Here is a 14,432-nt window from a genome sequence, read left to right on the forward strand (position 1 = left end):
AGCCATTCTGCAGATTGCAACGGTCATTTTCTATCTGTCCATATTGGATCCTGACACGGAACTGTCACTGGTTCTGATAGAATCATCGCCCACGAGCTCTCAGAGGCCTGAGATCAAAAAGTGTCCCTCCCCACACACCCATTAGCTGGTATAAAAACATTCTCTCTTCCAGACCTCAAGACAGTGCACAAACACACTTGTATGTGCAGGCGGGCATGTGTGCTGTGCATAGAGAGGGAAGGGAAGGAGGTCGGGGGAGGGTGGTAAAGTGACACCTCGTCTTTATTCACGACTACAGCTAAGACACGCCTTTTTACTTCCCTCTTAGCCTTTCTGAAGCCATCTCTAGAGACTGGGTTTCCAACATGATGTTTATTTCATTGTTCAGACAGAGGGAATACTCATTTAACGGCCTCACTCAGATTCACGTTCACATTAATTTCAAACAGACAGCCACCACTCTCCAGTGTGCAGCAGAAATCCTGGACAGAACTGGCCACGGCCCCGCGGGGGATGCATGGGAACAGGCAGCCATTGTCTCGTCCACTATCCACAATAGGACTCACTTCCTGCAAGTAACTATTCTCTGTCTGGGTGAAACTCACAGCACTCGAAACCATAAATAAATATCACAGGCTTCTGCCATCATTAACAACATCCCTTAGGTACCAGGGCAGCATTTATTCTGCCCGTATGTTCTGATCCCTGCCTTTTATCTTGTTCATGCCGTTGGAAAAACAAGTAATAAAAATAGAATTCCTCATTTGGAGACTTTTACCTCTCCATGTTCAGAAATTCTAATTCATCAGTGGGAAATACTGAACTAAACACAGATCCTCCTGGAAATCTTGAAGGTGTTTCTAGTGCCTATGCCCCACATCTAAATAGAGCCTAAGGCCCTTTCTCTTCAGCAAACTTTGATGAACAGCCTGGCACTTTCTCCAAACAGGTAACTCGTTTTCCCACTCTTTCCCTTCTGAGCACTTTCAAAATTGGATAGTTACGTATTTCACTCACTTAATAAATAGTTATCAAGTACCCACTGTGTAGTAGACACTGAAGGGTACAGGATTTGCCCCCATGCCCGCCCACAAGGTACCCACGGGTCAGTCTGAATGAGGCCTTTGAGTGCCCCTGAGCTCCCTGAAACTCAAGCACCCAGCCTCAGCTGCTGCCCCTGTTCCAAACTCATATTTGTTGGCTAAATGCACTGAGTAGACTTTGTTTTACAAATAGAGCTTTCTAATTAACAAAGGCATTCCAAAGGCAATGGGGTAAATCAGGCGTGCTATCAGTCAAGCAGAATTTGAAAATAAAAATCACTCTGATAACCTGCTCTGAAGAATATGTCCTCCTGCTGATGGACATATTGCCCAGTTGGGAACGGTGAAAGGAACTCCTTCACATTTGCTGCTTCAGAAATGGTCACAATTCTCTGTCACAAATTGTGTGGCACAAGTCTGCTTGCTCCCGGGGCTGACAGAAGCTGATTAACGCCCAAAATTGCTTCTCTCCTTCTCAGACTTGTAGGTGAATGTCACTGATATGACGATCTCGGCTGTTAGCGGGAACTACACCTGTCTCGCTTTCCTAGAATGCAGCGAGGTACAAATCTCCAGGAGCAACAATTCACCCTGTCAAATTACCGAGCCCAGGAGTGGCACAGTGGAGAGAAGGCAGCTGCTACAAAACAAGGATATTATGGGCGGAAACCCCGTTCAAACACAGCAAGGGGAGAACTGTGGGTGTTTAGCTTAAAATTTCATCGGAGCAGAGACCGTGAATGTGCTGCAGGCTACAAAGCCTCTACGTGGCATCTCACCTTTTAAAAATACAAGATCCAAAAACATCATGATTCCACTTTAATGCAATCAAAGTCCTTAGCTATCCAGAGAGAAGAATGAATTCAACTGCTTAAAAATCCTTCACTCAAACACTAAGCGTGAATTTTACTGTGATTAAGTGAAACGAGTTGATTCTAATGCCACATGAAATTTGTTTTTAAATGGTTCTTTTATTCAGAGTGGTTGCCTTTTAATGATGCTGCCTTAATTTCCTGCTAAACCTGTTTCATCTCTAGTCATCCAACATTAATATTTATTTTGTTCATTTACTTTTAAAGTATTCTTAAATTAAAGTTGTTACAAATATTCTACTGCTGCTGAAGATAATTCAGCATAGGCGCTACCATGAAAATATCATAGAAACCATGATCAATGTGTTATAGCTGTAATCTGGATTAATAAACACAATTACTATAAACAATTTTAGTAAATTAAGAAATAACCATTCTAGAATGTGTTATAAAATCCACGCTAAATACATCCCTTTTTTTTAACCTCTGTGCTTTTAAACTCTCGGAATTCTTAACAGTGTAGTTAGATTTCACATTGTAATAAAAATTATACTTAAAGTATTTCCCATGTACATATTCCTTTTCATTATATTTTCCTTAAAATGAAATCCTCAGCATTTAACCTATACAGATTGGCTTGCACAAATCTCACAATAAATTACAGTAAAATAAAATTACGATGAACTTGAACTTGTACCATATTTAATGTAATATACAACTACACTCTCTTGTTCCTATTTAGCTTCATAACTTCTTATCATAATACAACATTCTGCAGAATGCTTCAGTACAAATGGGCTCAGGACAGCAGCAACACCATTACCACTACAGGAAAATTGCAATGGTTCTTTCCCTGGAAAATACCAAATCTCAAAATCCAACATACAAACTCATAATTCATTTTCATTTCCTCTTTCCCATAATTTATTTTCATATCTAAAAGAAGCTCTTGGTTGAAGACTTATACTGTCAGCAACACGTAGCTTCTTTGCAATTTTTTACTTTCAGAAAACATGATAAAAGAAAAGCAATGTACCCCACAAGCAACCTAAGTAAACCATTATAAATTCACATTCTCTTTTGCACTAATTTGGATGGGCAGCCAGGAATAAGGGGGATAACCTGTGGGTGCCCTTACAGTTCCCAGATCAAACTTCCCTTTTCATATGCCTCTGTGGACTGTGTCAGAGGCAGAAAAACGCCCCAAACTCAAATACTTCTGTCACTTTTCTAACCAAAGAACTTGTTACCGTTGCCAACAAAACGGTCACACTAACCTACGGAGGGTCACACTCTCCGTAGGGTCTTGACGGGGTCTCCCACCAGGTCCTCATACCGCACCACCAGTTAGTTTGAGGTTTGTGTTATCATCAGAAGTTTTTTGAACTACATACTTCTCTTTTTTAAAAAATCCTTTTTCTGAACTAACCTGAGGACCAAAACACTGGTCTCTGCTTCAAGGTTTCCCAGTGTTAAGAGTAATCAAAACCGAATGCCTTCAGATCCTCGAGGGGTTGCTTCTTCCTTTCTGTGCTCCAAGTGAAACAGGAAAGTAGTGCTGTGCTTTTTCCTCCACTGCCCTGCTTGGTTTTTGCCTTTAGAATCTGAAGATTTGTCCCCATTCCTGGGCACCTGACAGACTGTGATTTACATGGGAGAACACAACTCCAAGGCTCTTATCAAGGAGTCTGAAGCTGCTCCCACCCATCTGAGCTGTTTTCTAGGAAACAGACAGGAAAAGGGGGTGGGCGGAGGAGAAGCAGATTCTGTCTGAAGCTGCACAGGACAAGGAACACAGGCAAATCCAAAGTAATGGAGGCAAATATAAAAAAGAATATTATTTATTATTTTCTTTATTAATACTCACATATAACCTTTGCTTTTTACACAAAAGTCTACTTAGAAGAATGCCTCCTTGGTTTAGCATGCCCAGTGGGGCTTTTGCTCCTGGACCACTTCCCCTTTCTCCACCCTCCCACACCTCCCACCCCACCCCCGACATCCAAATGACTCTTCTACATGTTCACAGATACCACGAAAATTTTGGAAACAAGATTTGGGTTACTGGATCTTGATTTAATCAACATCCCACTTCAAAATGGAAGGCAGGTAGGGGAGAGGGTAGGAAAAGGGAGAAAAGGCAGGGGAGAGAAGAGGAAGGACAGCGGGTCAGAACTTTCAAGCCTTGCCTTTTCTGAGATGTGTGTGTATTGTGGCTGTTCCTTGAAATTCAATGACTCAAAACACTGACAGCAAGTGCCTGTGTGGTTATTTATATTATGTATCTATAACAGAATGTGTGGGCTTCCTCAGTTTGGATCTGGGCTGTTTTTGTTGAAACACACCACAATCCTTCTGTGGGTGTCACCACAGGGAGTCTGGTCTCCCGGGAACCCCTCTCAGAGCCGGGGTTTCCGGAGCAGGGTCTTGCTGAGGTCCCTGACCTCTTCAGGGCTATTGACCCGCTCGTAGCCCAGCACGGCCATGGGCTGGTAGCAAAACTCCTCCACCTGTTTGATCTGCTGGAAGGTGAGGGCGGTCCGCCAGGCATTGGCGGCCTGCGTGGCGTTGCGTGCTGACACCACGAAAGGCTTAGAGGAGGAGCCTGAGCCACTGGTCATGTTGAGGGCAAACTGCTCCATTTCAGGGCTCACCAATAGCCCCACAAAGTCATACACCCTCCGTAGGGTCTTGACGGGGTCTCCCACCAGGTCCTCGTACCGCACCACCAGGTAGTGGCCTTGCAGCCAGTCAGGGGGCTGCAAGGCCGTCTGCAGCGTCTTGGCCATGCTGTGGCAGATGACCTCCATGGCGCCAAGGGCGTGGTAGTCTGCAGGCCCACCCATGCTCTCCTTCTTGGCGCCCAGCTTATGGCCAGCGGCCTCCAGGAAGGGCATGCGGTGCGCTCGGGGGTCCCGGCTGCGAACCACCTGCAGGCTTTCACGGATGAGACCATGACGCGAGCGGATGCGTGAACTGGCCACAGCGCGGGGATCCCGCACCAGGTGAATGACCTTGAGGTCCAGGGCCGGGTCGCGCAGAAGTGGCGCCAACACGGCCACATCGAAGACACGCACGCCCTTGATGACCAGAGTGCGGTACTTGCGGCATTCCTCCTCGAAGCGCGCCAGGCGCTGCGGCGGGCACTTCTTGCACACGCGATCGTCCACCAGTCCAACGACCTCCTTGCGGTAGGCGGGGCAAAGTGGCGACGAGCACACCACCTTGTTGGTGGCCGCGCCGAAAATGCCCAGCGTGGTGAGGTTGCGCCCCCCGCTGCCAGCGGGACTGTACAGCTGGAAGACGGAGAGGTCGCAGCGGTAGAGAGCGCTCAGCATGTCCCGTGCCGCCCCTTGCAGGGAAACGGCGTCCCCCGGGTACAGTTTTTGCCACACGTGCCACACTGGCTCGTAGAGGAAGAACACTTCGGGGTTCTGGTTGAAAAGCTCGCCGAAGAAAGACGAGCCCGAGCGCCACGTGGTGAACACGTACACCAACTGCCTCTTGTCCCCGCCATCCCTGGTGCCCCGAGTGCCATTACCGGGAGGGGCTGCGGCCCCCGCCGCCCCCGCCCCGGCTGCCGGAGCCGCCCGGACGGGGGCGACGGGAGAGCGGTATGGGGTCCGGGGGTCCAAGCGGGTGTGTGCGCGGGGCGGCACGGCCGGAGGAGGCCCCGGACGCCCCCAGCCGCCCCCAGCCGCCCCCGCCGCGGCCCCGAGCGGCCCGTCGGGGCTGCACTGCTGCAACGGCTCCTTGTGCCACTTGTAGTCCAGGAGGTTGAGCATGGTGAGCACCAGCAGCAGCGCGTAGCCCGCGCACAGCACCAGCGCCTTCCTGCGGAACACCTTCATTCCGAGCGGGGACGCGGGCCAGCGGCGACCCGGGCGCCGGGGCCACGGCGGGAGCAAGGCGCGCGGCCCGGCGGCAGGCGCGGCCGCGAGCAACCGGGGGGGCGCGCCCGCGGGCAGGGCTCGCGGCGGGCTGCGGCTCATCACAGGCACAACCCGGGCCGGCAGCGCGGCGGAGGCGGCCCTGCAACCCGGGAGGAGGACGCAGCGGCCCGGATTCGGGCGCTGGGACTTGGGCCGCGACTCCGAGGCGGGCGCGGCAGCAGCGGCGGCTGGTCCCCGGCGCCCAGGGTTGGCTCTCCCATGGCAGCGGCTCTGAGAAGGACCTGCGAGGGGAAGCAGAGTAAGCTCGTGCGCCCCAACCCTCCTCTCCCTAATTAACGCCCACCCTCGGGTCTGCCTGGCTACCCCGCTAACCTGGAGCCGCGGGCGCTCCCCGGAGCGGCCCGGGAGCACAGCCCGGCGGTCAGTCCTGCTGTCACTCGTTCCCCGCCTTCTCGAGCGCTGTTTTCCGCCCGGGGTCCGCGCGCCTCCGAGGGGGCCGAGGGACGTGGCAGCCCAAGCCCTGGGCAGAGTTTGCGGGCAGCGGGCGCCCTGCGGCTGGGGAAGGGAAACTTTCACCGGGCCCGGAGCCCTGCTCTGCGCTCCGCTGAGCCCAGTGCGCCCGGCTCCATCGGCGTCTCCACCGCCCTCTCGGGACTGTAGCTTCCTTCCTCGCTCTGGTGGGGGGGGGGGGTGAAGCTGGCCGAGGGAGGGGAGGGGGAGGCGGCTTATACGGGACCCAGCTCCCGGCAAAGCGGCTCCGCCTCTCTTGCTCTCGGCCTCCGCGCCCCGAATCTTCCCATCTCTCTGGCGGTGGTAGATGGGGCGCAGCGCGACTCTGCAGCGGCGGCGGCGGCAGCTGCTTCTTCCATCACCCGAAGGATGCCCGGGCGGGCATTGCCGGCAGCCCCCGCCGCTCCTCAGCCTCCGACTGGCCCGGAAACCCCCTACACACACACACACAGCTCTAGGCAAAGGACCCGGGTCCGCAGCGCTCCCTTGCCCGCCTACCCCGCGGCACCAGCCTCTTCAGGTCAACGAGGCATCGGGGCAGAGAAAACCCTGCCGCCCCGCCGCAGCCGCCGCGCGAAAGCCGGCGCCCGGGAGGATGCTGCTACCCGACTCTCCCTACGCGGAGCGGCTGCAACGCGCTCCGGCCAGCCTCTGCGCGGCTCCTGCCAGCCGGCGCCGGGTTGGTGCGCGCCGCCGTCTGTCGCTGCGGCTCCTCCCCTTCGGCGCGCTGCCCTCCTCCTCCGCGCGTCCCGCGCCCGCCCCCCCCTCGCAGCGCCCAGCTCCCGCCGCCGCCGCCACCTTGGGGGTTGGAGATGCGGGTTCCGATTTACAGCGGCGCCGCTTGGGCCGCCATCCGCGCAGCGTAGGCCGTAGCAATCCGTGCGCCAAGCGCCAGGGTACGGACGCGGGGTTCGGAGCGCTCGGGCGTCCCGACCTCTGGGAAACTTGGATTCTCCGTGCCGCTACCGGGCTCAACCGCACAGTTTTGCTCTCGGAAAGAGTTGGTGATAAAGTTTGGGCAGAAATCCCCCAGCGGCCTCCCACTCCGCTCTCCCCCCGGGGTCGGCACCGCCGGGCCTCTCCGGGGACCGAGGACGCACCCGCGCCCCGGAGCGCTCCGAGGAGGCCGAGCGCGGCTCTCAGGCTTCCCACTCCCGGCTCGTCCCTTCCAGCTGGCCTGAGGCTTCTCCCTCACCGAGGAAGTAATAAATCTTTCTGACCCCTGGGTCAAAGAAGAAGCTTCAGTTTTCCGGAGGTGTGTGCCAGCGGGGCGTCTTCTCCCCTCTCTACTCCACCTATGGAGAGGGCCTCTTCGGTTTTATTAGCCCCCAGCAGACGCTCTCCCCACCTCCGATCGTAATGACGCGTCCGCTGTGACTGACGTCCTCGGGAATTGGGGTGATGGGGGGTCGGGGTGACTCTTTGTTCCAATTTACAGTAAAATACTTGTTTTGCTTCTTGGTGTTAGAGATGAGATCAAACGATTTCACCCTAAAGGAAACGCAGTTTTTGGAAGTAGGTCATTTTTTAAGTTAAGGTTTAAGTACTTTTTTTTTTTAGGATAATGAGGAACAGCCCTCCCTCCCTCCCTCCCTCCCCTCCTCCTCCTCCTCCTCTCTCTTTCTCTCTCAATCTCTCACCAAAAGAGACTAAGCCATAGCTCAGTTTCATCCGCAAAATGGGGACAATTATAATAGCCTCCAGTAATTGAACGGTGATGGGGAGCTAGACGCCCAGATGATTAAACCCCACTTGAGTCCTGGGCTGAATCGCTACGAACTGCGACCGGTCTTGAAGCTCACGGGCCGCTGGTAACAGACTGATCTCCTGGAGACGTTTTGCTGCCTCCTGTCCTGATGGAGTTTTTAGAAATTTGATAAAGTTACTGCGAATTTATGTTTGTACTGTTTGGGGCAGCCTTTCTCAGCAAGATCCTTCTAAATTAAAAAATGTTGTTTGCGCTATTATTCTTCAGTGAGTCTTACGGAAGGACGAATCTTCAGAGTGCAAGGAGTCTTAGAAAGTGACTTAATTCATATGAGTTTTCAGGGCAGAAAAATGTTCCAAGAACTTGACCTAGCCTCGTTTTCCAGAAAAATCCATAATGCCACGGGTAGAGTTCAGATAATTCCCCCCCCCCAGGGGTTCTGATAAAAGGTAAGGGTGAGACGTTTCTGACACAGATTTTATGCAAATAGAAAGAGGGAGAGTAGAGATCGAATTTTATCCACAGCTTTCTCAAGCAGCATGGCATTTCCCCTGGGAGCATGTCAGGACAGACATTTTTAATCCCTGTTTACAGACGAAGATGATAGTTTAATGGAGTGACTACCCTTTCCCCACGAAACTGAAGTGATATTGACACATTAAAAGACTGGTGGAAGAGAGGAAGTTACGGAGGCAAGAAAACCTCGACGTTAGTATTCAGCCTGGTTCCAAGAAAAATAATGTCGAATATTTAAAATTTAGTCCCTGGCTTTGTGGTTACTCAGAAAGCCCCTGAATTGCAGTTATTTGCTGTAAGGACCCTTTTCTAAACAATTGTTTGCATAGAAACAGTTTTGTCTGCCATTCTGTAACACTTTCCTGAAGTTGGCAAAATACTAAATCCATTTGCCAGACACCCCCCCCAGTGAGTGCTCAGCTGGCATCAATTTACAGGTTCCAGCATCTCCACCCTCTCCTTGCTTGCAAATGTTTTACCGTTTTGCACCGTGTCATGATTAATTCCAGCCTTCGTCACAACTAATGACACCCAAAGACTTGATAATGCCTGTCTTCCCACGTGGGTTCAGGATGTCCTTTCATTTTAAGCCACTTATCCCGTTAGCATAGTAATGACCCAGACCTATAAGAAGTCACATAATTTCGTTGCCAGAGGAGTCAGGCCACGGGGCTGTCCTTAATTTCAGCTCACTGTTGAGTTTATTGCAATTCAGAGTCTTTTCCAGGAGGCTCCGCAGTCTATCCTCTGCGGTCTGGGCTGTGGAAAGGAAACTGCTGTTGGAAACTTGCTGTGGCATTTACCTAATCCTGGACAGATAGGAGGCCAAACGTTCTGGGGTGCTGTAGGCCCAGGGCCCAGCCTGTGGGATGTGGCAGAGAGATCTTCCCCAGACCTTCCTCCATAGTCTGTCGAGAAAAGATGTAAGGCTGGGTTACCCGGCCAGTTTCCGTCCAGGCCTGTCTGTGTCACTGTGGACCCACAAGATTCCCCTCTGGGGAACGCCTGCCCCTCTCCGGGCACCAAGATAGATTCAGTCAGTCATCGTTTCAGCGAGTATGCATTGTCAGGGGAACTTGAGTGCACAGAATTGGATTAATCATAATCCTTGATTTAAAACACACTGTTGGGGCTTCCCTGGTGGCGCAGTGGTTGAGAATCCACCTGCCGATGCAGGGACACGGGTTCGTGCCCCGGTCCGGGAAGATCCCACATGCCGCGGAGCGGCTGGGCCCGTGAGCCATGGCCTCTGAGCCTGTGCGTCTGGAGCCTGTGCTCCGCAACAGGAGAGGCCACAACAGTGAGAGGCCCGCGTACTGCAAAACAAACAAACAAAAAAAAACCACACTGCTGTCATTAGTCCAAGTGTGGTCCTTTTCTTTTTTATATGATTTTAAATAATACAATGAATACTCATGAACCCACTACAGAGCCCACGAACCTCCAGAGGTAACCGCTCTGCTTAATTGAGTTTAAAAGCTGAAATGAAATGGTCAAGTTTGGGGTGAGGGGGAGAGGGGCTTGCCTTAACTGGCAAAAAAGGAAATAGCCTGAATTGTCTGACGGCTGTGAAGGAACTCTTTTGAGTTCCCACCTTCAAATTCTAGTATGTAGCCACCAGTCATCCTGAGGAACTCCAGCCCAGCCTCTACATCAGCACCAGTGACCTCACCCCTCACACCTCTCCCTGGCCTTATTTATCACCAGCTGGATGAGAAGAACACACAGGTTCCCACCTGTGTCTTTCTCCTCCACAGAACACTTTGCTACTCACTTCACTTCTGACGCTCCAGGTCACCAAAAGTGTGGATTCTTTCCCCAACACCAAGCAATTCTGTGGCACCCGCTGGGTGTCCAGCAACTTTACTCAATCCTGATACTATTTGCCTGGAGATAGCGTCAGATCCCAGAGGTTAAGGGCTCAGTCCCACTAGACTGCCCCCCACTTCAGATGCCAGTTGCAAATCCAGATTGCCACCTGGGATTCTGACCAATCGGTCCTAAGTAAGAGGTTTCCCACGACCTCCTCCTCGGGTTCAGTTAATTGGCTAGAACGGATCACAGAACTCAGGAGAAGTTTACTTACGTTTATCGGTTTATCGTCAAAGGGTACGATAAAGTATATGGGTGAACAGCCAGATGGAAGAGATGCACAGGGCAAGGTATGTGGGAAGGGGCACAGAGCTTGCACACCCTCTCTGGGCTCACCGCTCTCCCGGCACCAATACATGTTCACCGGCGAACCCCCTACTGTTGGAATGTATGGAGGCTTCTCATGTTGTCATGACCAATGGTTAACTCCATTTCCAGCTCTTCTTCCCTCGCCGGAAGATGGGTGCTGGGGCTGAGAATTCTAAGTTTCTAATATGGCTTGTCCTTCTGGTGACCAGCCCTTATCCAGGAGCCACTCAGAAGCCCACCCAGAGTCACCTCATTAGAACAAAAGATGTTCCTAGTACTCTTACCACTTAGGAAATTGCAAGGGTTTTAGGAGTCCTGTGCCGGGAACCAAGGACAGAGACCAATATATGTATATTTCTCATTATCTCACACTAACACTGACTGGGCTGCTCACTCATAACCCCTGATCTGCTGGGCTCTTTTATTATTATTTAATTATAACCTCCCATTCAAAAAAAAATAGCAAGAATGTGAGGTAGCCCACAGAGATAAACACAAGAAAAATGATCAAAGGGGAAAATAACATGAAGCCAGGGGTATGGTCTGGACAGCGATTCATTTCATGAGGTCCTGTGCAACTGTGAGAGGTGAGTCCAAAAATTGGCTCTGAGCTTCCTAGTAGGCATTGTAAAGAAGGAAAGTTGCTCAGGAGATTGACAGCTTTGCCTGACATAGAGAACTAAGAAAATAATTTCTCTTCTTTGTATTGTAAGACTCATTCATGTGATTTCTTTGTTCACTGCTTTTTTCCTAATACTAGCACCCTATCTGGCATATAAGTGTTCAATAAATATTTGTTGGCTAATTACTGTGGGTCCTTAAAAAGGAATTGCGCAGCATGGAAAGTGTACTATGTCCTTAAATAGGTCTCCATGATCTACAATAAAAAAAACTATGGAGTTGGGGCAGTAGGTGCTGGTTCTTATAAGCCCAGTCACTGCAATCTAATGTCATAATATCAATGCTCAGTTCAGGAAAGGTGGACTAGTGTGGGCTACATCTACCACTCTGATGGTCTGGCCTGATGGCTCATCTCAGCACGCTGCATTAAGCTATTTCTCATGCCCAAGTGTGTAGGGATGAATCCCTTCTAGGAAGAGGCTTCTTGGAGAATTGACTGCCTGGAAACAGGCTCAGCTTCTGTCAATTCTTTTCACATCTCCATGCCAAACATCTCCCAACAGCAGTAAGAGCTGTGTCTTGTGCTATCCTCAGCTAGAAAGTGGTCTTGAAGCATTTGGAAAATCATTTCGTTTCCTCCTCCCCACCCCGCTCTCCCCCTTCTGTTTCCCAGGACTTGTGAGCTATGAACACACTAAACGGAGTTGAACTGGGAGCAGGCAGCGTGCCTTGCTCCAACCACCACCCTCGTCCCCAGGCTGGGCCTCCAGTTTGCAGGAACTGCTCCTTGGAGCAAATCTGTTCTCTCCACGGAGAGCCTGTCCCCCAACAGTTGGATGTCTGGAGGTTGGGCCTCCCTAGAGGCCCTGAGAGATGGCCAACTGCTTCACTGTGGACCTTCTGGACACATCACTCACCTGGCCCCAGTCGGTCAGGAGCAATGACTTTCACGGTATTTTTGAAACACAACATTTGAAAAACTGGAGAAGCTTTGCCACTGGGGTTTTAGTCCATGATCAGAAGTACTTTAAAAATAATCAACCAGTCACCAAAATCAACTGTCATGAGGAAGCAGAGATAATGTCACACTGGTGGAAACTCCGTGGGACATCCACATGTCTGTGCAGTAATAGAATTCTGCTTAAAACAAATAAAGGGCTGTCTAGTGTAATACCCCCATGCCTTCAATGTGACTTCTACCACAGGTAACACAGTCTCTGATAAAAGGCCGTCAACTGGAAAACTTTCTCTTTATTGACATAAGAAATTAAGTTCCTTGGGATGGAGAAACAAGATATAGTGGCTCATGGGGCTTCCCTGGTGGTGCAGTGGTTAAGAATCCGCCTGCCAATGCAGGGGACAGGGGTTCGAGCCCTGGTCCGGGAAGATCCCACAGGCCGCGGAGCAGCTAAGCCCGTGCACCACAGCTACTGAGCCTGCGCTCTAGAGCCCACGAGCCACAACTACTGAGCCTGCATGCCACAACTATTGCAGCCCGCATGCCTAGAGCCCGTGCTCCACAACAAGAGAAGCCACCACAATGAGAAGCCCGTGCATCACAACAAGAGTAGCCCCCGCTCGCTGCAACTAGAGACAGCCCACGCGCAGCAACGAAGACCCAACGCAGCCAAAAATAAAATAAATAAATAAATTTATAAAATTAAAAAATAAAAAATAAATTAAAAAAAAAGATATAGTGGTTCATGTACAGAATTTGAAATCGGCCCTGGATTCAATTCCCTGCAAGTTTACTTACTAGTTCTGTGTTCCCAGACAAAGTATGTCATCTCCTCAGGCCTCAGTTTTCCATCTGTAGTAATGGGATAATAATAGCCATCTCCTCGAATGGCTAGTAAAAGCCAGGGCAAGTGCAGGAGGAAGACACACAGCGTGGCTCCGAGTGGTTAGTAAATCACAGTTCTTGCCCCCCACCCCAGGTGAAGGGTATCTTCTCCTTAGGGTGGCGTGAACTCTGGGGTCTGCAAAAGGAAGGGTGCCATATCACTTCTTCTATTCCTTTTTTGGTAAGGACATTTGGGGATCTGGCTCAGCGAGGGATTTTTTTTCAGGGTAGGGAGTGTTCTGGTTGAGATTTGTAGGAGCAGAAAGGTGGGAGAAGGATTCAGTGGTTAGCAGAAGGATGAGGCCATCACGACTGGAGTTTGACCTTGGGATTCATTGGCCTTGATGTCCCCTGGGCCTTGCTACTCAAAATATGGTCAGTGGATTGGCTGAATCAAGGTCACCTGAGAGCTTGTTAGAAATGCAAAATCTCAGGCCTCCCAAGGGCTTCCATCAGAATCTGCATTTTAACAAGATCGCTGAGTGACTGGTCTGCACGTTAGAGTTTGGGGAGCCTGGGAAGCCTGGTAGCAGCCATTCTGGTGTTAATGGCAGTGAACACCTAAATAAATAACTTAAGGTCATGCAGGTGGGTGACTGGTTTTTCACTCCCTTTTCTGTCGCGCAGGATTATCAGGTGGCTAGGACAGGCTCCTTCTGGAGCAGTTGCTAGCACACATATTAATAAGAAATGCTTCCTCTCCACCGTCCCCACCCCAGGTACAGCCCCAGGCCAGGGTGCACAGCCAGCGAAGCAGAGGCTGGAAACTTTGTGCAGAATACAACCTGCACAACCGCACGAGGGAATGTTCTTGGCACAAAAATAAGTAAAAATAATACAAATTTCCAGAACTCGTCCTTCACTCTCAACTTCCGTATTTACCTAAAGCCATAGAAATAGCTGCTTTGCTGGCATTAAATAGAAACCAAAAAAAGGAACTATGCCCGCACTTAATTACGGTAGCAACCCATCGTGACATCAGTTTTTTCTGAAGAAAGACGAGTGCTTTGGGCATGTTCTGAGTCTCATGGTACTCAGCGCCACACACAAAAGCAAATTCTATTCTGGGCCAAGTTATCTCTGTCCTTGTAACTTATAGACAAACTATTATGCAGAAAGCCAGCGATTTTCCACAGGTGACCTCCATGCTTATGTGTGTAGTTTCTACGGTGTGTCGGTGAATGCAGGGCAATGTAGAATTTCATGCATTCATTGTTTTGGCAGTCACAAGATAGAAAATCCAACCGGGGAAAATATCGGAGAAAGAAAGTAGGTCTTAACCTAGATAGTTTCATTCTGCATCTC

At 50.6% G+C, this 14,432-nt stretch overlaps 1 protein-coding gene across 1 annotated transcript; it reads right to left on the reverse strand.

The window, feature by feature from the left end:
- Window positions 1-2,404: 2,404 nt before the first annotated feature.
- CHST2 (carbohydrate sulfotransferase 2) lies at window positions 2,405-5,964 on the reverse strand. Its single transcript, XM_081234425.1, has one exon. The coding sequence runs from the start codon at window positions 5,845-5,847 to the stop codon at window positions 4,255-4,257; it is 1,593 nt and encodes a 530-aa protein (XP_081090551.1). The 5' UTR covers window positions 5,848-5,964; the 3' UTR covers window positions 2,405-4,254.
- Between the last annotated feature and the right edge of the window lie 8,468 nt (window positions 5,965-14,432).

The sequence above is a fragment of the Mesoplodon bidens genome (genome assembly GCF_964165515.1).
Source record: "Mesoplodon bidens genome assembly, chromosome: 5".
Lineage (NCBI taxonomy): Eukaryota > Metazoa > Chordata > Mammalia > Artiodactyla > Ziphiidae > Mesoplodon > Mesoplodon bidens.